Below are 22,895 nucleotides of genomic sequence, written 5' to 3'. Positions count from 1 at the left end.
GCCCAAAAATGTACATTGTATAAACCCTTTAAAATGTTTGCTTTATTAAAAAGTGGCACCTGTTATCTTTATTAATAACATTGATCTATGAAACAATAACAGGCTGCAATACTTTTTATATTCCACTGACAAGGTCACAAAGAGTGATCTTTAATTAGAATTATTTAAAAAATTAAACCCAAAAGATAAGTTCAAGGCTGATGCCATGAAGCACATTATGTCTGTATCCATTCAAAAATGTAACACTATTACTACTATTCCATCAGATGTAAATTAAGGAAGTCTGATCTGTCTTTTGTTAAATTATCCAAGAAAGTAAACCATAAACATAATTTCTTTCCACTTTATTATGAATTCATCCATTTGATGTTGCCCCATAGTACACATAAGATAATATGTCTTACAGTTTTACAATAATGTGCTGGAAATTATAATGTGGTGGATTGTATCAGTATTCAGTGCTGTCTGCCACAGTGTCTTTATTAATATGACCACTAGGAGTCCCCCCAATCAGAAGCTTTAACATACTACACACTGAGGCATCAGCCCAAAAGTGCAGGTATGTGTATTTTAACGTACAGAAAAATCGTATTACTGCCACTGACGTATTGAAGGTTAAAGCTTCCTCTCTATATATTCACACGCTCTCACTGACTGCAAACACACATTCAAATATGTACACACACACACACACACACACACACACACACACACACACACAGTGACCTACATACATAGGGTAGACACAATAAAAAGTGTTTTTCCTGTGCCCTTTAGATTTTATCTTAAGTCTGTGACAGTGAAAAGCCATAGTTTTAACAATTTTGCAAGGTTTTACAATTTTTTTTCTCAAAGTGAAAGATAAATGTTGGTTATAACTGGACAAGCAGAGGAGGTACAGTTCAGTTGTCCATTAACGTCCATATAAATCACACCATTGAGAGTAACTCATGCTGTTTCTGATAAATCCAAACCAAACCAAAGTGATCTGGGCGTCACTTCTGTGCAATCATTGTAAGATCGGGAGTGACAAGCTGAAACGCTGCTTGTACAGCTCTCTGTAGAATTGCTTATCGCATTTGTAGTTGCTGTAGGTTTATTTGTGTCTTTTCTAAGATAGTCTTCACCAGTTCTTTCAGATATAGGTGGCAGAGGTTTGTCCTAGAGCTGATGTCTTGTGCGTCTTGGACGTTTGCAACTGAGGATCTTCATTGTGCAGTGCCTTTGGAGCAGGGGATGTTTTCATAGATATGCATGGGTACACTACATTCGCTGGCTGTGGACGGAGCTGTTGGTGGATCCTGCTTCGGATGGTGAGTACAAGAGAACTTTTTAATCAACTGCACTTCATTAGAGTTGGCCTGTTGAAAAGTGAAAAAGCAAAAAAATAATTTGCACGTATTAGTTCTAGTGTGTTCCACAACTTACTGGGCTGAATTTAACTGTCTCACTGTACTGAATCCACGCACTAAATACTATATATATATATATATATATAAATAATATTTTTTTAATAAATAAAAAAAATACATTTTCTTTTTCTGGAAAAACTGTCATTTGGTAGGCTACTAATTATAGGGAAGATTGGAATTTCTTAACTATTCAACTCCCCTCCGTTCATTATTCATTCACAGTTAAAAAAAAACCTTTTATTATTCATACAGTATATGTTCAACTGAATATGTTTGCCTGTAGACAAATGTCTTACTTTTGCACATTCAGTTGACTAACTAAAAGACTTTAAGGTTATACTAGTAATTCACTGGGATAACTTAATTGGGAGTGTACCAATTGATTGCTCTCCCTATTTTCCCTCTTATTAGTAAAAAATGACAGACCCAGAAAAAATAAACTGTACAAACTGCACAAAGCTGTTTGTTTTGTTTGTAGCTGACAAAACAACAGTTAAAGAGTCCAATTTTCCCCATGTTCACAGCTAAGTGAGTCGGCAGAACTTGGACAAGTTGGACCCCTTCTACTGCAAAACTCACAGCCATAATGCAACGAGGGCAGATGTCACCGTAGATGGTAAAGATGGAGACGGTTTATAAAGTCTTACTGTTGTTTTACACACAATATACAATTAAAGCTATAGTATGTTTCTGTCTATAGTACCCCATCACCTCTAAAAAAAGCTCACAATTTAATCCCCACAAAAACCAAAATGTTAAATACTATTTCATGAGGGTGGTTGTATACTGTATGGGCCTATTTCTTGTTATGGAGCAGTGACTGTTTGGACTCTTCCTGGAGCTAAGCTAACTGTCTCCTGCAGCTTTATATTTAACAGAAAGACATGAATCTGGTATCTTCTCATCTACAGTGACTCTCAGCAAGAACTCAAATAAGTGTATTACCTAATATTTCAAACTATTCCTTTAATACAACGCTCCTGTATAACTGACAATACTGATTAAGTGTGGGTTTTAAAGCATCCCAATGCAGAAACCACATATTCAAAATAAAGGGAAATAAAAATGTGAACTGATGGACTTTAGGAAAACCCCTCTTCGTACATTGACCTCTGAAACCTGGAAAGGAAACTTAATCATCGTCAGCTTAATTTCATTTGCTGTCAAGACAACCGTCATGTTTCTCTAGGCAGAGTTGTTGATGTGTCTCCAGTTTGTGTCTCATACCCCTCTTTTATCTGCACTGACGTGGTCGGTGCTGTCGGAGCAAACTTGTGGTTGAGGTTTGGAGTTTTTTCTGCAGTTCCTGATAAGCATTGCTATCAGCACCCACATAGTGAGCATGGCAACAGACCCCACTGTAGCGTGCAACACGATGCCTGACCAAAAACAAGAGAGATGGCTTAACAAGTGTCAGTCTCCAGCTGTATCCATGCACCATGCACACACCAAAAAGATAGAGACTCACCTGTGATGGTGTTCTGTCCTCCTCCATTAGTGCTGTTCGAAGCTGTGAGGTTAAATAGAATATTACTTATTGTAAGTTTTTCTACCTACGATTAATATTTGTAAGGATTCAAATTTGATGATGTATTCCTTCAACCTGTTGACAAGTTTGCAGGCCTACTGGTGTCCATTCCAGATGTAAGTTGCGTGGAGTTGGAAATATTCTGATATGTCCATGTAGGAGAAAGTTCAGGTATGACAGTTGTCTCATCTGTATATGCAACAGTGGTATATAAATTGGTATAGATATAAAATTACATATCACATTATTAGATTGTTAATATTGATGCATGAGTGTGTAAACAGAATTTAACCCTCTTGTTGTCCTCAGGTCAAATTTGACCCATTTTCAAAAAGTTTGCATATCAGAAATTTGGGTTTCTTTCAACCAAATTGTCAAAAACATAACGTGGATGGTTCCATAAAACGCTCTTCACAAGTAAAATAAATGATCAGTTTCAGGAGAAAAAAATTGGTGAAAGAACGTTGAAAAAAGTGACAAAAATGTCCAAAAAAAAGAGTGTAGAAAAAAATCAACAAAAACATCGGAAGGAATGACAAAAACATCGGGAATAGCGACAAAAGAAAAAAATAAGTTTTAATTTTAAATTTTGACCCAGAAAAACAAAAAGTTGCATGGTCTACGGGAAAGACAACACAAGGGTAAACTGTGGTAGCAGGTCAGTGTGGGGCTAGTTTTTATTACTCTATACAGTTTAGTCCAGCCGTTTCCAATCTAGGGGTCACAAGATGAAGCTGAGGTTCATGAGATGATTACTGGGGTCGGTTTATGGACGTTTATGTAATCTTTGTTTTTTGTCTCGAAAAGTTCTTTCAAAAAAATCTCCTTGGAAGTTTTAAAAGGCAAATTAGCCTTTGGTGGAACTGGATTTGTGAAACATGAAACGAAAGGCCCCAAACAATCTAAGGTGTCACAAAACCAAAGAAATTAGGAACTGCTGGTTAATTATGCAAAAATGTACAGTTTTTTACAAACATCGCCCAGATTTTGTGTGCAAAATATTAATTAGTAAAGTAACTCTAGCAGATAAGTGTTGTAGAGTAACAACTACAATATTTCTCTCGATGTTTAAAGTAGCATACTAAAGTAAAGTACAACTACCTCAAAATTGTATTAAAGTGCAGCACTTGAGTAAATGTACATCGTTACATTCCACCACTGATGGGGAAATGTGTAGTCATGAATGGAGAGAGAAACATAAAAGCAGTCACTCAAGGTAAAAGTGATAAGATCATGCATGCACATACCTGCCTTTACAGTGAGATGTACTGCAGTGAATGTATCAAAACCAGGCCTGTCTACTGCACACCAGTATTTCCCCAAGTCTGACAGCTGGAGTTGACTGATGGTCACAGTGAAGACTCCATCCCCCGAATCCACCAGAGCTATCCTCCCTGACTCCACTCTTTTACCAGATTCTACAGTAACCAGTACATCTTCACTGTCTTTACATGGATCCTTGCAGAAGTATTTGTTGTTTTTCCACGCAAAACTGTGTGAACACTGAAACGAGACTTCTTCTCTCTCGAATCCCTCTACATTGATGTCTGCTCCCTCTATCCCAGCAGCTGCCAAAATTAAATCGTGTTACAAGAGTTAAAGCATCTTTGACTTGTTTAGATAAAGCAATGGATGTATTCCTTTAACACACTTACCATATAGAAGACAGTAGAAGATAGAAATGGTCTTCATTCTTATTGAGAAAGTGCCAGCTCTAGTATTTTCTTATTCTGGGTAGTCCCTCCAGGCTCTGTCTATCTGTCTATTCAGAAACCTAAACAATGGTTAAATGTTTCATCATGCTTCACTCCCTGCACAACCTTGCAAATGAAATAACATCTAGTTAAGCTCTTAACTATGTACCTTCCTATGTGGCTTTGACTCTATGAGAGAGGAAGTCAAGCAAAAGTTTAGTTTCAGTGCTATTACTATCAGTATCTGTGATCTCAATACAGTGAATGTAAAGCAAATAATTGAAATGCAATACATACATCACTGACCTAATATGGCGAACTAAATTACACTACTGTTTTTCTTCATCTCTACTACTGATATATTGATGAACAATTTAAATTAAGCATATGTAAATTGTCAGGGACCAAGCAGTAAGACAATTAGGAAAACAGGAGTTTGTTGAAAAAATGGGTTTTTATTTATCCAAAAAATGCACAAAACAATATAAAACCAAGAGCTTAATATATAAACCTCTAAAATAGGTAAACTCAATATAACTTACAACAACAACAACAACAACAACAAATGAATGAGACAAAAGGGAACATATATACTACCTGGGCCAAACCAAATAACACACACAGGGGAAAACCAAAATGGACATAATTAAAACTAATACAAATCAACCCAACCTAAACCTAAATCCCCCCCTCCAGCATGGCATCTGATGGTACGGCCCAATTGGCAGGCCATAGTACATAACAGTCCTTCACCCTTGGCCATGCCTTTTCTGCACCGGGAAGGACCTCACCACCAGCATGGTAATAAAGACAAAAAAATCATGATGAATATAACAAAAACCTTAAAATGTAGAAAAGTGTATTCCATTTAAACCATATAAAGCTAAAGGAAATAAATGTGGATCATGAATTAACCAAACAGTGTAATGTTTGTTTTAATGTTGATTGTTTGGAGTGTGGCTGACTGCACAATAAATTAATGTGTCCTAAAAAGCATGGGGTCAAATAGTGTACCATATAACCATTGCTGGCTGTTTAACCTGTGTGGATTAGGCCATCACATAAATAAAAATGCAGATAGTTCACTTTGATACTAATACTGAGAAGATGCTTCGACATAGCTGTTTTAAAGCGGCTAAGATTTATATTTATATAATAATAATGTATCAAATGACAATACGAAAAGGGTCGCTCATAGTGATGAACCCACAGAGAATTATCATCTGAAGCTGCAGCTCCCCTGGGTTTTATGGAGCTTTATAGTGAGTTTCAGCTGTTTTGCCCAGCGTGTTTAAGAGCGTAACAAAAGAGGGAGGTCCACACCACGAGTTCAATAAACAAGTAACTTTATTAAAGACAAACTACTGTATGTGATGTCAGTTATCAATAGTGTATAGTGGGTTTTGGATGCTATGGAAGGGTAAATGCTCACATAACTTAACAATGATTCATAAACCAAACAAAAAACACATTAGGGTGCTAGCATGGCACCAGCCTGCCTGGAGGGAGAGTGAGACCAGACCTTGTGGAATCACCCAGCTTTATAGACTCCCAGCAGGTGAGGTCAATGCCCCAATGAGGTGGGAGGAGCCAATCAGGTACCTGAAAGAGACAGACATAAGCCAAAACAAAACGGGTAGACATACGGCCCAGGGCCGTCACACAGCTCATTGTTCAGCTGTCCAGTCCGTACCTGTTTTGGTTCACTCATCACTCTCATTGCTTCGTTTTAAACCTCAACAGGCAGCTGTTTTCAGAGAAAAGGCTCTGAAGAAACCCCACTGTACACCTGCTCAACAATACGCAGACAGTCACAATTACTGACTATAGCTAGTGAACATTGAGGAGCATTTACAGCTAAAGAGACTGATATTTCCCTCAGGAGTTGGTAGAGATTAAAAAACGGAGCTAAAGAGAGTGAATATTGGCAAAACATTCATCACAAGGACAGAGACGAATAAATGATAATGTTGCTCCCATAGACTTTATATTTACAGTCAATGGTTTCTCCCCAACTGTCTTCCGTATCAACCTAAAGGTGGTGATGTGTTCACAACTTGTAATATTAAATATTGTTATAATTCCTTTATTCGCCAAGTACATTTTTACATAAATGAGGAATATATCCTCTGCATTTAACCCATCCTAACTAATTAGGAGCAGTTGCACTACAGTAAAAGGTTTTCAAACAATAGGGTGCAAATGTAATAAAGGAATGGCTGTGTATTTCTTTTACTTCTCTCTGACTTCCTCACACCCTCTCTGAAAAGTGATGCTAAGCAATCATCACATTGCAATCATCAGCAGACTTGTGCATGTGCAAGAAAATAGGTGTGAGAAATGATGTAGACACTGAGTATATTAAACTCAGGGTTCGATTTACGTGAGAGCTGAGCTCCCATGAAAGCAGCAAAATCCTACACCTGTGGGGGGTCTCTAAAAATCATCAGCACCATTATTTAAATCACAAATAAAGCACTTTTCCCAAACACACGGAGCTCTGAAGCAGACCTGTGCGTCGCTTAGTGTCCACTCTCGCTGTGTAAATAGAGATGAGCGCGCCTTCCGTCCGTGGTCTGTGCAGCTTCAGGTTTATAAAGGACGCGCTCTGCTGTCGACATGCTGCGGCAGATGTGTCACGTTTGTTCTCCGTGTATTTCTGTCGTCGGTTTCCCACCTCCGATGTAGAGCAGCGTACAGCCACTTCCCTAAACTTTCTCATTCAGAGACCAGAATCTCAAACGGGGCTCTGAGTCTGTCAGATCTACCGTATCAGCAGAGCAATCACATAATGCACAGCAGGCTATGGTGCATGTAGATTTTCTGAAATATAGTGACTTGTAATAGCCTATTATCACTTTATTTTTCTCAAAATATCACGACTCCTCCAAATCACAGAGAGCACAGATGGGATATATTTTGAATGTGTTCAAAACTTTGTGCACATTCAAAATATATCCCACCTCCTTAAATGTGCACATGACAATTATTCATCTAAATGATGCATTATTCATTTTAATGGATTAACACATCTGAAATATTACAGTCCAGGGCTTTATTAATCCATTAAAATGAGTAATGTATCATTGAGGTGAATAATTGTCATGTGCACATTTAAGGAGGTTACTTCCTCAACAAAAGACGCAAAAGAGGAGGGAGGAGTAAATGATATAATGATATAATTAGAAAAGTCGATCTACAGGAGAATAAATAGTTGAAAGCAATACAGAATGCCTGAGAGCCTTATTGTAATATATTCCATTATGTTTTTATATTTTGATTGTAATCTATGTTTCTCTTTAAAGATATTTTCAGCATACATTGATTCAGAAAAAGGTAAATAGGTGCATAACATTTCACCAGAATGCAGGAAATGAAGTGTTTAAAGCTTAAAATTTGCTGCTCGTAGAGCCCCTCAAAGATGAAATCATAATTCGAACCCTGATTAAACTCATTGCTTTCATTTAACATGAGAATAGACCTTAGGAACAGAAACTTTGGTGGCGCTGATCAAAGCAAGATATTTTCATCACAATTTATTCTACTTTTATAATTGCTTTGAACGGCCTTATAATGGGTCCAGTTCCGAAATGAGTAATTAATCTTTCTTAAAGCTATAGTGCGTAGTTTCTGTCTCCCCCATGAGGAGTTCTAAGTAATGATAAAACTGTCGGAGCGTCCACATGAAACAAGCTTTCCGTGATCGTGCACAGTAGTGGTGTGCGATACTGCAAAATTTGGTATCGATCCGATACCAAGTAAATACAGGGCCAGTATTGCTGATACCGATACAATACTGATACTTTTTAATAATTCATCATCAAATTGCTAAATTTGAATGAATTTTTTAATGACCTTAAGTGCTTTTGTGGTTTTTCCTTTGGATTATTAAGTTAAAACCCAGGACAACATTATCATATGCTTTAATAAATTTGTTGTGTTACCACTATCTTACAGCCTTTTTCCAAATTATACAGCTGCCATTGCTTCATTTGTGGCCTGAAATTATAGCCACACAGCGCTCCTCTTCCTCCCTGCCATTCTTCTGCTCTGTGTCTCTCCTGCTTGTGTGTGTGTGCTGCTGGCTGCTGCAGCGGGTGACGTTTTCAGCGATATCCATTATTTTGTCTCACTTGCAAACACTTCATGAAAATGTGAGCCTCTGGCACTCGAGGGACGGAGGCAGAGCAGAACGCAAGGCAGGGCCTTGTTGAATAGTCACTGATTTCACGCAAATATCACCAGTTAACATGATCACCAGCTAAACTGGCACACCGGGCCTGGCTGCTTGTTTGCCTGGTGCCACTGAGTCACGTGACGGTACAACATCAAATCACAAGAGGGGGGAGGACAGCACAGCCCCCACCCTTCCTCCACGCAGTTGCTAGTAGCCAAGGAGGACACAGAGGATTAAAAAAACAAGATGAACTCTTCAGAAGAGGTAATTATCTTCACTCGAGTTTCTGCGTGCGAAAGTCACCGGACAACACAATCTTCTGAACATAGCCACACTGAGAAATACAGAGAGTTGTGTGGAGCCGATTAATTATAGGGGTGTGCGATACTGGGAATTTTGGTATCGATCCAATACCAAGTAAATACAGGGCTAGTATCGCCGATACCGATACCAATACTTTTTACTTTTTTTTTTTGTTTGTGATTTTGCCTTTAGTTAGTTGATTATGATAAAACACAGGACAAAGATTTTAGGCACATCTAAATGTTTTTATTTACTAACTAGAACAATATAAAACAATGTAACAGTATAATAATAATAAAATAATATAAGTATATATTTTTGAGTTCCAGTGAAACAAGATTTTTTTCAACTGGCTGAATTTATGATAGTAGTTCTATCAGAAACTGCAACAAAAGTATCGATCTCATCACGACAGTATCGATCCGATACCAATACTCATCTTGGTATCGATACTATCGATATTTAGATCGATACGCCCAGCCCTCCTTAATTAGCTTTGTAGCAACTCATTTGGCAATGGCTTGAATGTAACGGCCATTCATTAATATCAAAAAGTTACGCTCTAAAGCTTTAAGCAACAAAAAAAGCCTAAACCATAATAACTAGAGCAGAAAGCCAAAATGAAATGGTTGACATTAAGCCTTGTAAGAGTTTGAAATGGCTTCTAAAACCCTGATGTAGTAAGGATTCTAACAGTCATGGTGCTGCCAGGAGGTGCTTGTGTAAGGGGAGGGTGGCTGAATCCTAACGTGTGTGTAGCACCTTCTGCAGGTCTTACTGCAACACTACTTTGAATTTTATTAAGCTCAGCATACCAAACTCTGCCAGCAGCAGACATTTACTCTCTGATGAGGATGTAGTGTTATCTGTCCGGTGTGCATTATTTTGTTGTATTTCTGTCCCTGTAACATACTATTATCTTATTCACATGAGCATATTTGTCATTACAGCCTTGTCCTTTTTGTCTAATACATCAGCAACCTGTTTTTGGATTATTTGTTTACTAGGAGGGGAGTAAACCAAAGATTTCTTCAATCAGAATTACAACGAATATTGAATTATTGAACATTTCTTCAGGTAACATGGGGAGAGTAATTGATATACAAATGATCATTTTGGAGGGGAAGCGTTCCTTTGAAACAAATCAAAGAAATAAAGTGAAATAAAATGCACGTTGTTATATGTATTTCCTTTTTATGTATGCATTTACTGTGTCATAATGACAAAAACATTTTTCAAAAACAACACTGCCTTCCCTCTGGTGGTCAACACTGAAATACAACACACTTCTTCAATTTGTTTTCTGTGTTGGGATTTAATTTGAATGTAGCGTAGAAGATTCATGACACAATGAAAAACAATTCTCTCTCTCACTCATTGAAGACAAAAAAGCTAAATAATTGTCACTTCACATATGCATTTTCATTTCATTATGTTACAAAAAAATGCATGCAAAAATAGGAAACACAAATGACAATGTGTATTGTCTTCCACTGTTTTTCCTAGTTTGATTTGTTTTAATTTAGGCATTTTAAATCTTCCATACCCGTTTGTGCAACATATAAGCCTCATCCTGCAAATCTACTGGTCCAGTTAACAAAATAGTTTTTAGTTTTATCAGGCAGCACCAGATGTGTCTAACAGAGGCGTATTCAACATGTCAAAATCGTATTAACCTTATTCCTAATCTGGAAGATGAACAGGACAGCAATTAGGACGCTGCTGCTTTTCATTGTAAGAAACAAAGAAATAACTTACAAATAAAAAAAAAAAAAGTAAGACATCCAAAGTAAGGATACGTACTGAAATATATTTAAACATTTGTCCTTTATTTCATTCAAAACACAGAGAAGAGGGTGAGATTAGCTGTCAGCTCAGACACAGAATAAACCCTGCTTAGTCCAAAGATTTGGGATCCAGTGCCTGGTAGACGGCAGCAAACTGTGAGGCATCTTGAATACTGGACTCTGGATCAGCACCTGGTTCTAAAGACCGCAGCCTCACTGTAGCCGGAGCAGAAGCAACATCTGTATGTTCCTCACAGTAGTCAGACTGTAAATCAATAAGAATCATCGTTAAAAAATATTTTATCTGAGCAACAAACTTTAATGCTTAAAACAGTCATAAAAGATGAAAATTTTAATCAAAATTGGTAAATGACAAAATGGATCACTCACCTCACCCTTGTTCTGACCTTCTGAAAACAAACAAACAAGATGTATTAAAACACAAGTGTGTGTGTGTGTGTGTGTGTGTGTGTGTGTGTGTGTGTGTGTGTGTGTGTGTGTCACCTCACCCGCATTACTCCGGCAGTGTCCGTAGAATATAACGGGTATAATGGCACAAACCAGAAGAGCCAGGCTCACCGAAACAATGATGACCACGGTGGTGTCTGCAAACAGAGGCAGACATATGTTTGTGCTTCTGACAATACAGCTTACTTCAGGTGCTCCAAACTAAATAAAAAAATAGTCATTGATATTCAGAACAGTTTTGCGTGTGAACATTCAATTATGGATTATAGAGCAAGACAGCAACACATTTTTTCCAGTCATGGAAAAAAACTTTTTTTGCCCCTTACTCAGAGCAAAGAGGTTATAATAAATTATTATATATAATAATATTATTATAACCCTTTTTGCTCATAGTCCAACATGTTTAGCCACTTTTTACTGAAACTGCACTCTGTGGAATCTCTGCCTCTAATACAAATGGAAACAATTACATTACACGATCAACATTTACACATTTAACAATGTTGTGTAGCGTATGTTCACAAATTCACTTTTTGGACGCAGTACGATACAATGTCTTTTTAATCCATTCTAATAACATGCAATGCAGACATTTAACTACCTAAAATAATAGTAGTTGGACTATAACAAACTCTACAGATTGATTTAAGATCTAACTCAGCACTTGACTGGATGGCGGAGCTGTAACTAAGTCTTTTCTTGTTGGCCAATAACTCTGGAACCATAAGGCCTTTAGGGTCTTCATTTCAAAAGTTCAACTGATGGAAACAAGATGTCTCTATCTTCACTGGAAAGTTCATTCTCAGTGTATGTGACCTGGAGGCTTCACGTTTTTACATCACTCTTGTGTAAGTTGTATATCGTACCATGATTGGCTTCCAAAATCCTGCTGGTACTTCCAGGCATTGAACTCATATTTAAGCTGAGCACAGAGAAACTTTCCACCTTCTGCAGATTAATGTGAAAACAGCGTTCAAGTGTCAAACTCTTCACATACAACATTCTGCACAATGGAGGTCAAACATCCAAGTAAAGTGACAAAACCTAAAACACATTTTGGATTAGACCAAGCCAGTATTATTAAGCTGAGTTATAATATGTAACACTGTTAAGTTGCTGTTTTGAAGCTTGCTATAGGAGAACTGCTGCTAACAGTGACTGTGTAATACCTTTGAGGTGGGTTGCTGCTGGCTGGTTAGTCTTGGGCTCTGTAGCGGGTAGGGTTGATGCTGCTGGTGATGGTTTAGTGCTGGATGCAAAGCTGCCTCTGGGCAGAGTTTCTGCTTTGGTCTGCAGGGTGGTGATTGAGGGAGGAGATTGGTGAGGAACAGTGGAAGCTTTGGGAGAACAGGACAGAGGATAACTTGTGAGGAATACTGTGTGTGGTCATGTGACATATACAGTATGTATAATAATTTCAGACTTTGCACGCAAAGCAAGACCAGGCTGTCAGCTACATAAAATTGTGGGTGGTTTGAACCTGCGGACACAATCAATAGTATTTATGAGACAAGGAGTGTGTTCGAAATTGCTCCCTATCACAGAAATAGTGAACTGTGTTCGCCATTTTGTAGTGGTGTTCAAATTCTCAGTGGTTAAGTTAATTCACTTTATAGTCCACTAAAAAATACCCACAATGCACAGCTAATTTGAGTGTACATAGGATGTACCCTACATGTTACTCCTGTATACCACAATGCAACGTGGTCGTGTTTTCCTGGAGGAGAAGAAGCAGAAGGACTCTTTTGGTCATTTCCTATATAGTTTATATAATTTAATAAACACTATATAGGGAATCCCTGTCAAAAATCCTATGAAAAATCGAGGAAGGGATGAAGTGACCCTGCCCGGAGGAAGCCCGGGGCCCCCATCTGGAGCCAGGCCCGGATGGAGGGCTCGTCAGCGAGCGTCTGGTGGCCGGGCTTGCCACGGAGCCCGGCCGGGCACAGCCCGAAAAAGCTACATGGCGGACATTTCTCCATCCCATGGGCCCACCACCTGTGGGAGGAACCGCTGGGGTCAGGTGCGCTGCCACATGGGTGGCAGTGAAGGTCAGGGGCCTCGACGGACCAGACCCGGGCAGCAGAGGCTGGCTCTGGGGACGTGGAATGTCACCTCTCTGTGGGGGAAGGAGCCGGAACTTGTGCGGGAGGTGGAGCGCTACCGGTTAGATCTGGTGGGGCTTACCTCTACGCACAGTCTCGGTTCTGGAACCATACTCCTGGATAGGGGTTGGACTCTTTTCTTCTCCGGAGTTGCCCAGGGTGTGAGGCGCCGGGCGGGTGTGGGGATACTCACAAGCCCCCGGCTGAGCACCACTACGTTGGAGTTTAACCCGGTGGACAAGAGGGTCGCCTCCCTACGCCTGCGGGTTGTGGGGGGGGGGAACTCTGACTGTTGTTTGTGCATATGCACCAAACAAGAGTTCGGAGTATTCGGCCTTCTTGGAGACGTTGAGTGGAGTCCTGCATGGGGCTCCATGGGACTTCAACGCGCACGTGGGCAATAATGGAGACACATGGAGAGGCGTGATTGGGAGGAACAGCCTCCCTGATCTAAACCAGAGTGGTTGTTTGTTGTTGGACTTCTGTGCTAGTCATGGATTGTCTATAACGAACACCATGTTCAAACATAGGGATGCTCATAAGTGTACTTGGTACCAGAGCACCCTAGGCCAAAGGTCAATGATCGATTTTATAATCGTTTCATCTGATCTGAGGCCGTATGTTTTGGACACTCGGGTGAAGAGAGGGGCGGAGCTGTCAACCGATCACCATCTGGTGGTGAGTTGGGTCAGGGGGTGGGGGAAGACTCTGGACAGACCTGGTAAGCCCAAATGGGTAGTGCGGGTAAATTGGGAACGTCTGGAGGAGGCCCCTGTCCGACAGACTTTCAACTCACACCTCCGGCGGAGCTTTTCGTGCATCCCTGTGGAGGCTGGGGGCATTGAACCTGAGTGGACAATGTTCAAAGTTTCCATTGCTGAAGCTGCGGTGAGGAGCTGTGGTCTTAGGGTCTTAGGTGCCTCAAGGGGCGGTAACCCATGAACACCGTGGTGGACACCGGTGGTCAGGGAAGCCGTCCTACTGAAGAAGGAGTCTTTCCGGGATATGTTATCCCAGATGACTCCGGAGGCAGTTGCAAAGTACCGAAGGGCCCGAAGGGCTGCAGCCTCTGCCGTGAAAAAGGCAAAGCAGCGTGTGTGGGAGAAGTTCGGAGAAGACATGGAGAAGGACTTTCGGTCGGCACTAAGGTGCTTCTGGAAAACCGTTCGCCACCTCAGGAGGGGGAAGCGGGGAACCATCCAAGCTGTGTACAGTAAAGATGGGACGCTGTTGACCTCAACTGAGGAGGTAATAGGGCAGTGGAAGGAGCACTTTGAGGAACTCCTAAATCCGACTAATACGCCCTCTATGGTAGAGGCAGAGCTGGAGGATGATGGGGGATTGGCATCAATTTCCCTGGTGGAGGTTGCTGAGGTAGTTAAACAACTCCACAGTGGCAAAGCCCCAGGAATTGATGAGATCCGTCCAGAAATGCTTAAAGCTCTGGGTGTGGAGGGGTTGTCTTGGTTGACACGCTCTTCAACATTGCGTGGAAGTCTGGGACGGTGCCTAAGGAGTAGCAGACCGGGGTGGTGGTTCCCCTTTTTAAAAAGGGGGACCAGAGGGTGTGTGCCAATTACAGGGGTATCACACTTCTCAGCCTCCCTGGTAAAGTCTACTCCAAGGTGCTGGAAAGGAGGGTTCGGTCGATAGTCGAATCTCAGGTTGAAGAGGAACAATGCGGATTCCGTCCTCTGGTCGTGGAACAACGGACCAGATCTTTACTCTCGCAAGGATCCTGGAGGGAGCCTGGGAGTATGCCCAACCAGTCTACATGTGTTTTGTGGATCTGGAGAAGGCATATGACCGGGTGCCCCGGGAGATACTGTGGGAGGTGCTGCGGGAGTACGGGGTGAGGGGGTCCCTTCTCAGGGCCATCCAATCTCTGTACGACCAAAGCGAGAGCTGTGTCCGAGTTCTCGGCAGTAAGTCGGACTCGTTTCAGGTGAGAGTTGGCCTCCGCCAGGGCTGCGCTTTGTTACCAATCCTGTTTGTAGTATTTATGGACAGGATATCGAGGCGTAGTCGGGGTGGAGAGGGGTTGCAGTTCGGTGGGCTGGGGATCTCATCGCTGCTTTTTGCAGATGATGTGGTCCTGATGGCATCATCGGCCTGTGACCTTCAGCACTCACTGATCGGTTCGCAGCCGAGTGTGAAGCGGCTGGGATGAGGATCAGCACCTCTAAATCGGAGGCCATGGTTCTCAGCAGGAAACCGATGGAGTGCCTTCTCCAGGTAGGGAATGAGTCCTTACCTTGGGGTCTTGTTCGCGAGTGAGGGGACAATGGAGCGGGAGATTGGTCGGAGAATCGGCACAGCAGGTGCGGTATTACATTCAATTTATCGCACCGTTGTGACGAAAAGAGAGCTGAGCCAGAAGGCAAAGCTCTCAATCTACCGGTCAGTTTTTGTTCCTACCCTTACCTATGGTCATGAAGGCTGGGTCATGACCGAAAGAACAAGATCCAGGGTACAAGCGGCCGAAATGGGTTTCCTCAGGAGGGTAGCTGGCGTCTCCCGTAGAGATAGGGTGAGAAGCTCAGTTATCCGTGAGGAGCTCGGAGTAGGGCCGCTGCTCCTTTGCGTCGAAAAGAGCCAGTTGAGGTGGTTCGGGCATCTGGTAAGGATGCCCCCTGGGCGCCTCCCTAGGGAGGTGTTCCAGGCACGTCCAGCTGGGAGGAGGCCTCGGGGGAGACCCAGGACTAGGTGGAGGGATTATATCTCTAACCTGGCCTGGGAACGCCTCGGGATCCCCCAGTCGGAGCTGGTTAATGTGGCCCGGGAAAGGGAAGTTTGGGGTCCCCTGCTGGAGCTGCTACCCCCGCGACCCGACCCTGGATAAGCGGATGAAGATGGATGGATGGATGGATATATAGGGAATAGTGAATGATGGAGCGGTTTCGAACACAATCAAGGTTTGGTTTAAGAGTCCTACAGACAATACCTAATAATCTTAGAGTAACCTACAGTTCACACTTTAAGCTTTGTTTCACACACAGTTACCAATCCTGAAGGAACTTTTATGCATCTAGCCAAAAACTTACCATCTACGACTATGAGATTGACCTCCTGGTGCAACACATTAAATGTTTTCTCCACTCCACAGCAATATGTCCCTGCATCCACCCTCTTCAGCCTCTTTATGGTCACGTTGAAGGCTCCATCTCCTCTGTTGACCTCCATGCTGTATCTCCCTCGCCGCACGCCAGCCAACCTATTCCTTTCAGTTTGAATGAGAATGGTTTCTCTGGAGCAGACTCCTTTGCAGAAGTACATGTGGTAGTGTTCAGAGCTGTTGTTTGTGGTCCAGCTGGCAGGACAGTGGATGGAGACCTCTCCTCCAACATGGCCGCTCACCTCCAGCACTGCTGACACCTCCGCACAGACAACTGCAGTATAAAACAAAGGGCTTGGTTACAGCAGTTGACTACTGGCCTTCCACCACTGGGTTTATTCTTTTATTCTATATCATCTAATATATGTGCAATGAGAACTTCATTTAAAAGTAGACGTGTGTGATAAATGACACAATTAGGCTATGCCCCTTTTATTTTTAAAATTGTCTCAATGTATTTTATAGAAAGGATATGTTTTGTATATTTACTTGATTTAAATAGGCTAGTGCAGGCAGGAAATGTCACGGCTGATAAAGAGACCAAGAGCAGAGCTGTATACTAACGAAGTAGAACTAGGCTACTTCACTACTGTACTTAAGTACTAAAAGGCTGTATCTGTACTCTACTAGAGTATTATTTTTTTTCTCCTACTTCCACTTTTGCTTCAGTACATATTTTCAATGAGTTTAATACTTTTACTCCGATACATTTTTTATGTGCTGCATCGTTACTCGTTTGGCTAAACATTTGAAATAATATAAACAATATGATATAAAAACTTTTGACTGCTTTCTTTAATAACTACATAACACAATACTTGTAATTTTACTTTCAGTACTTGAGTAGTACATTTTAAAATAAACTACTTGCAATACTTAAGTACAAAAAATGTTTAGCACTTTAGCACTTCCACTTAAGTATGGTGCTTAAAGAGCACTACAACTTCTACTCAAGTCACTTTTTTGATAGAGCACTTGTACTTTTACTCAAGTCTGGGTCTCTAGTACTTTATACATGTCTGACCAAGAGTAAACTAATTCAGATGTTTATGGAATTGTTGGAGACAACCACCACAACTTCAAAATTATTGTAATGGATATCAGGGTGTTTTCCACACCTATAGTTCCTTTACTCTGGTATGAATGAGATGATGAGTTTGTAAATGTGGAGCGTTTTCCCCTTGGTTGTGATGTACACATTAAAACTCACCTGAGAAGCAGCAAAACACAACAACATGAAGAATCCTCATTCTTCATCCAGGTTTAAAGCCAAGTAAAAGAAAGATTTAGTCCAGCAGTGTTAGGAAAATGCAATCGTCTGCTTCAAAGTAGTCATCTGATTTAGTGCAATAACGCACGAGTGCTGTGTATATCCAGAAAAGCTACAAGGCTGTGATTGTGCAGCTATGGTTTTGTGTTTTACCATGCCGTTTTACTTACATTTTGTAAAACCCAGCCCCCTTTTCTCTGAACAGCCAGCTCATGACAGTGATACTCTTCAGTGTTGACATTTATTGTTCAGGCTCTTGCAGCTGGCTATGTGGGCCTCAGTGCATCTACAGTACATGAAGCTGGAGGGCATCAAACTCAACAAGCTGTCTGTCTGCTGACTGTGTCACGGGTATCAGAGGGCAGATTGAGGGCAAATCGGGGTTTTTTTAGAGAATTTTGTTATATACAGCATGTATATGTTTGCTCTAAGCTACCATTGAAACCATATTGCTCCACTCAAGTTTTTAGGCTTAGCTTGACATCAGACTTTAAGTATGACACAGCCTTTTCCCTTAAAGGACTGTATGGAAATTGTTTGCATAAGGAGGGGGCTGATTTTTATATTTTGTTTGATTAAAAAGCAAGGTATTGCATTATTAGGCTAATGTTTTCTGGGCACTCCACTTGGCTAAGAAAAAGAAACTGCAATAACCTCCACTTATAGCTCAAAATAATATTGTTATGACAAACAATTATGACTAAGACGTTTTAATTGAAATAAGTTGTTGCTTCGGTTGGATGTTCAAACTTCATGGTGCAGATTGACACAAGAAGCCTGTTTTCACATTGATCTACTGAAGGGGGAAGTTAGTCTCTGCTCACCTTTAATCTGAGTTGAAAGCAATAGTTTGGGACATTTTGGGAAATACACATTCTTTCTAAGAGAGATAGAGCAGAGAAAGTTGATTCCACTCTCATATCTCTGTTCAATATAAAGCTGGCGCTACCAGCTAGTTAGTTTAGTTTAGCATAAAGACTGAAAGCAAGGGGAAACAGCTAGCCTGGCTCTGTCCAAAAGGTTCAAAAACATTTTAGATCATGTCTCCTTAATTCAGATATGAAAGAGGTATTATTCTCATCTCACTCTTGGCAAGAAAGGAATAAGAAATAAGTGTATTTCCAACAATGTATATTTCTTTAAGATATGTACTTAGGAACATGATTTTGAGACATCACAACCAGTTTGGAAGACAGTCACAATCCAATATGCAACTCATACAAGTGTGATGTGGAAACATTAAGATCCAGTGTTTCCACAGCATCCCAGCAAACCTACAGTTTAGTACAGGAATCAACTAGGAGGGATATAACAGTATTTATTGAGGTTAGCAACAGAGAAAGACTTGGGCACCTGCACCCTGTCATTAGTCAGATACGGTTTTCTTTGATATAGGCTAAGATCAATGTATGTCTTCAGCTCCTACAGAAAACATGAGTTATGCCGCTGTACCTGCCAGTGGCAACTCTGGCCCTAGCCCCTCTGTAGGAAAGAGAAAACATCCCACAAATGTAGCTTTAGGAGCCTCACTGGCTCCCTGGTGTCAGCAGTAGCTGCAGGAGAAAGTCACACATTACTGAAGAACTGTAAGTCCAGTCTTGGTTAATATTTACAGCACCTGTTTTCATTTCTTTATTGTTCTTTCATAACAATGCTTCAAAATGTATTCCAACAAATATAGGCTACTGCCCTTTTTTGAAACAACTTTATTTGAATGAAAAGTTGTCCTTTTTATTTAATATAAATATTCTTGTTTTAATTCATCAAAATATAATCTTATTCAGCAATCCAAACACTATTGCTCATATTTACATTTTACACTGGTGAAATGCTGCAGTCATTCATGATAAGCACCTTCCCAACATGGACACTATGCTTGACAGTTTACACACATCTGTCTCAGGCGTTATTGTCTGATGTGATTTATAATGCCACCTAAATGTCCATGTGATGATTGACAAAAAAAATTGTTGGCAGCTTAGTGCGATAAGTCCTGGGTGTCCGTTGGTCTTGTTTAAGATCGCGGGAGGACCTGAGCGATGGTGTCCCGGGCACTCTGGCTGAGCCTCTCTGGGAACCTGATGTCATACTCCACTAACAGGTCGCCTCGACGATCGGGCCGTTTGGGATAAGGCAGCCCCTCGCCACTCACGCGTCGCTTCATCCCTGGCTGCACGATATCTGTTGTTGACACTGTCACCTTTCTGCCGTCCAGTGTGGGTGCGTTGACTGTGCAGCCACACAAGGCCTGATGGGACAGAGGGGAAAATAAAAGGAAAAATACCAACATAAATCATGAATAGGCACGAATAGAATCTTCATTCTACACATGATTTTCAGCTGATAAAAAAGTATTTGGTTTTTTTTCAAGCGCTTTTACAAGGTGATTTTAAGAATAATAAGTGACAAAGGAAAATCTAAGCTATAGGTAATCTAAACTTACATCTCTGAGTGAAATCTTTGCTGTGTAAATGATGTCCGAGCCATCACGTTTGAACACCGGATGTGCCTTGTCCTTCAACACAAAGACCACATCAGCTGGAATGTTTGTGGGAGTCTGGTCCCCCTCTTTGGGAAATGTGATTTTCGTGCCCTCTTTCCACCCCTTCTTTATCTGCACCTCCAGGATTTTGTCCTCTGTCCTTATCGTTTGCCCATCAGGGTTCAGCCTTTTACGAGAGATCTTCATTTTCTTTGTGCAACCCGACAAAACTTCCTCCAAGGTCACCAAGAGATCATGAACCACAGGGGGGTCCTGATGTTTCTTAACAACACTAGTGTGAGGACCCATTCCTCCCATACCAGAGCTGAAAGAGCGAGGGAACCCGCCCATTCCACCACCCCCCATCCCACCACCCCCCATCCCAAAGCGGGCAAAAGGGTCTTCAGTGTCCATATTCTCATCCATGCCTCCATTGCGGGCACCAAAGAACTGATCGAAGGGGTTACGTCCACCGAAGAACTCTGCAAAAATGGCATGTGGATCGCCCTGGAAGCTGTAGCTAAAGGCACCAGGACCCCCACAACCACCACCACCTGGTTGGCCTCCGCCTTTCAGACCTGAGTGAGAAAAACAATCAATTGTTTATACTATGGCCTGGGTACATGATTCTGATTGGCTGCATGTGTTATGGACACCTACTAAGTAGTTCCAGTGAAACGGTCTGTTTACATAGCTAGTATCAGCCTGTATCGAAATTGTGTAACCATAGCAACAGGGATGCAGCAAAAGCCTCTGTTTACAATTAATCGCAACACCCAAGCTAACATTTTATTTACAACACTAACACAAACACTTACTTGTTTCACAAAAAAGTGATCATCTCACATCCCATTCGCCACTTCAGGCTGCGGCCGACAGTACACATGGATTATCATTTGTTCGTGAAAATCTTGATATTGATTTGGGTACAATGACATGATTGGATAGCTAGCTAGTCTTGTGGTTAAACATACTATCAAATTATATTTACTGTTTGTCAAACAGTAACGTAGACTCACTGTATTCCGGGCACTTCCGACACAGTAAGCAAAGTAAAAGTCCCATAAGATGTCAATGCGTGGAAAGATAAGTCTGATTGGTTTAGCTGTCTCTGGGCTAGGTCTTACACACCTACTAAGGTTACTTTGATTGACATATTTTGGGCAATCTTGATAAAAAACAGTCCGATGGTGTCCGGATCACGTGACAACGGTTTTCAAGAAAAATTCAACTCTCCGGAATACCGTGATGTGTCGAAAGTGTCAGGAATGTAGTGCAGAGCCTTGCCCCTTTTCCACAAGTGACGACAGAGCCGAGGGGAGCGCCATCAACGTTACTCTCGGTATAAACTGTTTGGTCCCAGCGGTTATCGCTAGCTAGCTACCTTTTCGACATTCATCTTACTGACATCCAAATAATATGACATAACACGGTGTAAACCTAACGCTGGCTAGCTTCACTCTCAGAATCATGCAATTAATTGAAACCTTACCTTCTTCACCATAACGATCATAAACGTCCTTTTTCTTTGGGTCGCTCAAAACGTCATAAGCTTCAGCGATTTCTTTGAACTTTTCCTCGGCTCCCGGTGACTTGTTTTTGTCGGGATGGAAGCGCAGAGCCTGCTTACGATAAGCTTTCTTTATATCGTCCTCCGACGCTCCTTTTTTAATTCCCAAAATGTCGTAGTAGTCTTTACCCATTTTAACCATTCAGGCAGTGGCCTGTTTAGTAAATGTTACAGATGTTCGGAAACGGATGTTTATGAAGCAAGTCCTCAAGCCGTCCTATGTCTCTACTTTCGCTGCTGCCCCGCCGAGTATTTTCTTTATAAACCGCGTGGAAACTTCGAGAGTTTTCCATAAACGGCCCGAACATTCCCAACTGTGACAGTTAAGCCACGAAACGCCCATCGACGTTGTGCTGCCTTCAGGGGCTGTCGGAATTATTTCTGTGCAGTAACATACCTTGCCTTATCAGTCTCCCAAAACTCGATATGGCTATCACATTGGTGTAATTGTTTTAGACCCTTCACTAACGTAAAAGTACCAATACAGCAGTGTGGAAGTAGCCTACTCCATTACAATAAAAAGTCCTTCATTCAAAATTCTATTTGAGTAAAAGTAAAAGTAGTAGCCTACGTAAAATGACCTTTTTTTGCCCTTGTGAGTTACAAGCAAAATATTTAGGAAACTACTGTTTTGATATTTAACATGTAACGTTAGGCCTATATATACTGATCATATGTTTGTATGCAAAATCTTAATCTGTATAGTAGCCTACTTAGTACCAACATCTGTCGAATAAATGTAGTGGAATTAGCCTAAAATGAAAACACTCAAGTAAAAAGCAAGTAGGCTACATCAACAATTCCATGCATGTATGTACATGTACATGCCCATTATGGACATTGCTATTGCTGACATGGCGTACTACATCACAAGCAGTCCCAGCTAATGCTATGAACAATGAATAAACCACAATAAACAATAGCCTAGAAACAGTTACTTGTTGGGCAAGCCTTGTTCAAGAATAAAAAGACTCCTCTCACTGA

General features: G+C 41.2%; 2 protein-coding genes across 2 annotated transcripts; both read right to left on the bottom strand.

Annotated features, from left to right (window-relative positions):
• Nucleotides 1-684: 684 nt before the first annotated feature.
• On the bottom strand, nucleotides 685-4,803 carry LOC144535647 (CMRF35-like molecule 1). The gene is made up of 6 exons (XM_078278194.1): nucleotides 4,596-4,803; nucleotides 4,188-4,508; nucleotides 3,016-3,129; nucleotides 2,881-2,922; nucleotides 2,640-2,791; nucleotides 685-1,361 (listed from the first exon to the last, which is right to left on the bottom strand). The coding sequence occupies exons 1-6, from the start codon at nucleotides 4,630-4,632 to the stop codon at nucleotides 1,209-1,211; spliced, it is 819 nt and encodes a 272-aa protein (XP_078134320.1). The 5' UTR covers nucleotides 4,633-4,803; the 3' UTR covers nucleotides 685-1,208.
• Nucleotides 4,804-19,461: 14,658 nt separating this feature from the next.
• On the bottom strand, nucleotides 19,462-22,248 carry dnajb1b (DnaJ heat shock protein family (Hsp40) member B1b). Its single transcript, XM_078278154.1, has 3 exons — nucleotides 21,834-22,248; nucleotides 20,303-20,919; nucleotides 19,462-20,107 (listed from the first exon to the last, which is right to left on the bottom strand). The coding sequence occupies exons 1-3, from the start codon at nucleotides 22,051-22,053 to the stop codon at nucleotides 19,874-19,876; spliced, it is 1,071 nt and encodes a 356-aa protein (XP_078134280.1). The 5' UTR covers nucleotides 22,054-22,248; the 3' UTR covers nucleotides 19,462-19,873.
• Between the last annotated feature and the right edge of the window lie 647 nt (nucleotides 22,249-22,895).

This window comes from Sander vitreus, chromosome 2 (genome assembly GCF_031162955.1).
Source record: "Sander vitreus isolate 19-12246 chromosome 2, sanVit1, whole genome shotgun sequence".
NCBI classification, from domain to species: Eukaryota; Metazoa; Chordata; class Actinopteri; order Perciformes; family Percidae; genus Sander; species Sander vitreus.
The sequence above is the reverse complement of the archived record's forward strand: the minus strand, read 5'-3'. Positions and strand labels throughout refer to the sequence as shown.

Bases quoted from the DNA above. Each gene is read 5' to 3' on its own strand.
- LOC144535647 (XM_078278194.1), bottom strand. From the start codon at position 4,632: ATGAAGACCATTTCTATCTTCTACTGTCTTCTATATG. The intron at 2,792-2,880 runs GTGAGTCTCTAT...GTTTTTGGTCAG, and splicing joins AGGACAGAACACCATCACAG to GCATCGTGTTGCACGCTACA. The intron at 1,362-2,639 runs GTATGAGACACA...ACTTTTCAACAG, and splicing joins TCAGTGCAGATAAAAGAGGG to GCCAACTCTAATGAAGTGCA.
- dnajb1b (XM_078278154.1), bottom strand. From the start codon at position 22,053: ATGGTTAAAATGGGTAAAGACTACTACGACATTTTGGGAATTAAAAAA. The intron at 20,920-21,833 runs GTAAGGTTTCAA...TTTCTCACTCAG, and splicing joins TGATCGTTATGGTGAAGAAG to GTCTGAAAGGCGGAGGCCAA. The intron at 20,108-20,302 runs GTAAGTTTAGAT...CTGTCCCATCAG, and splicing joins CAAAGATTTCACTCAGAGAT to GCCTTGTGTGGCTGCACAGT.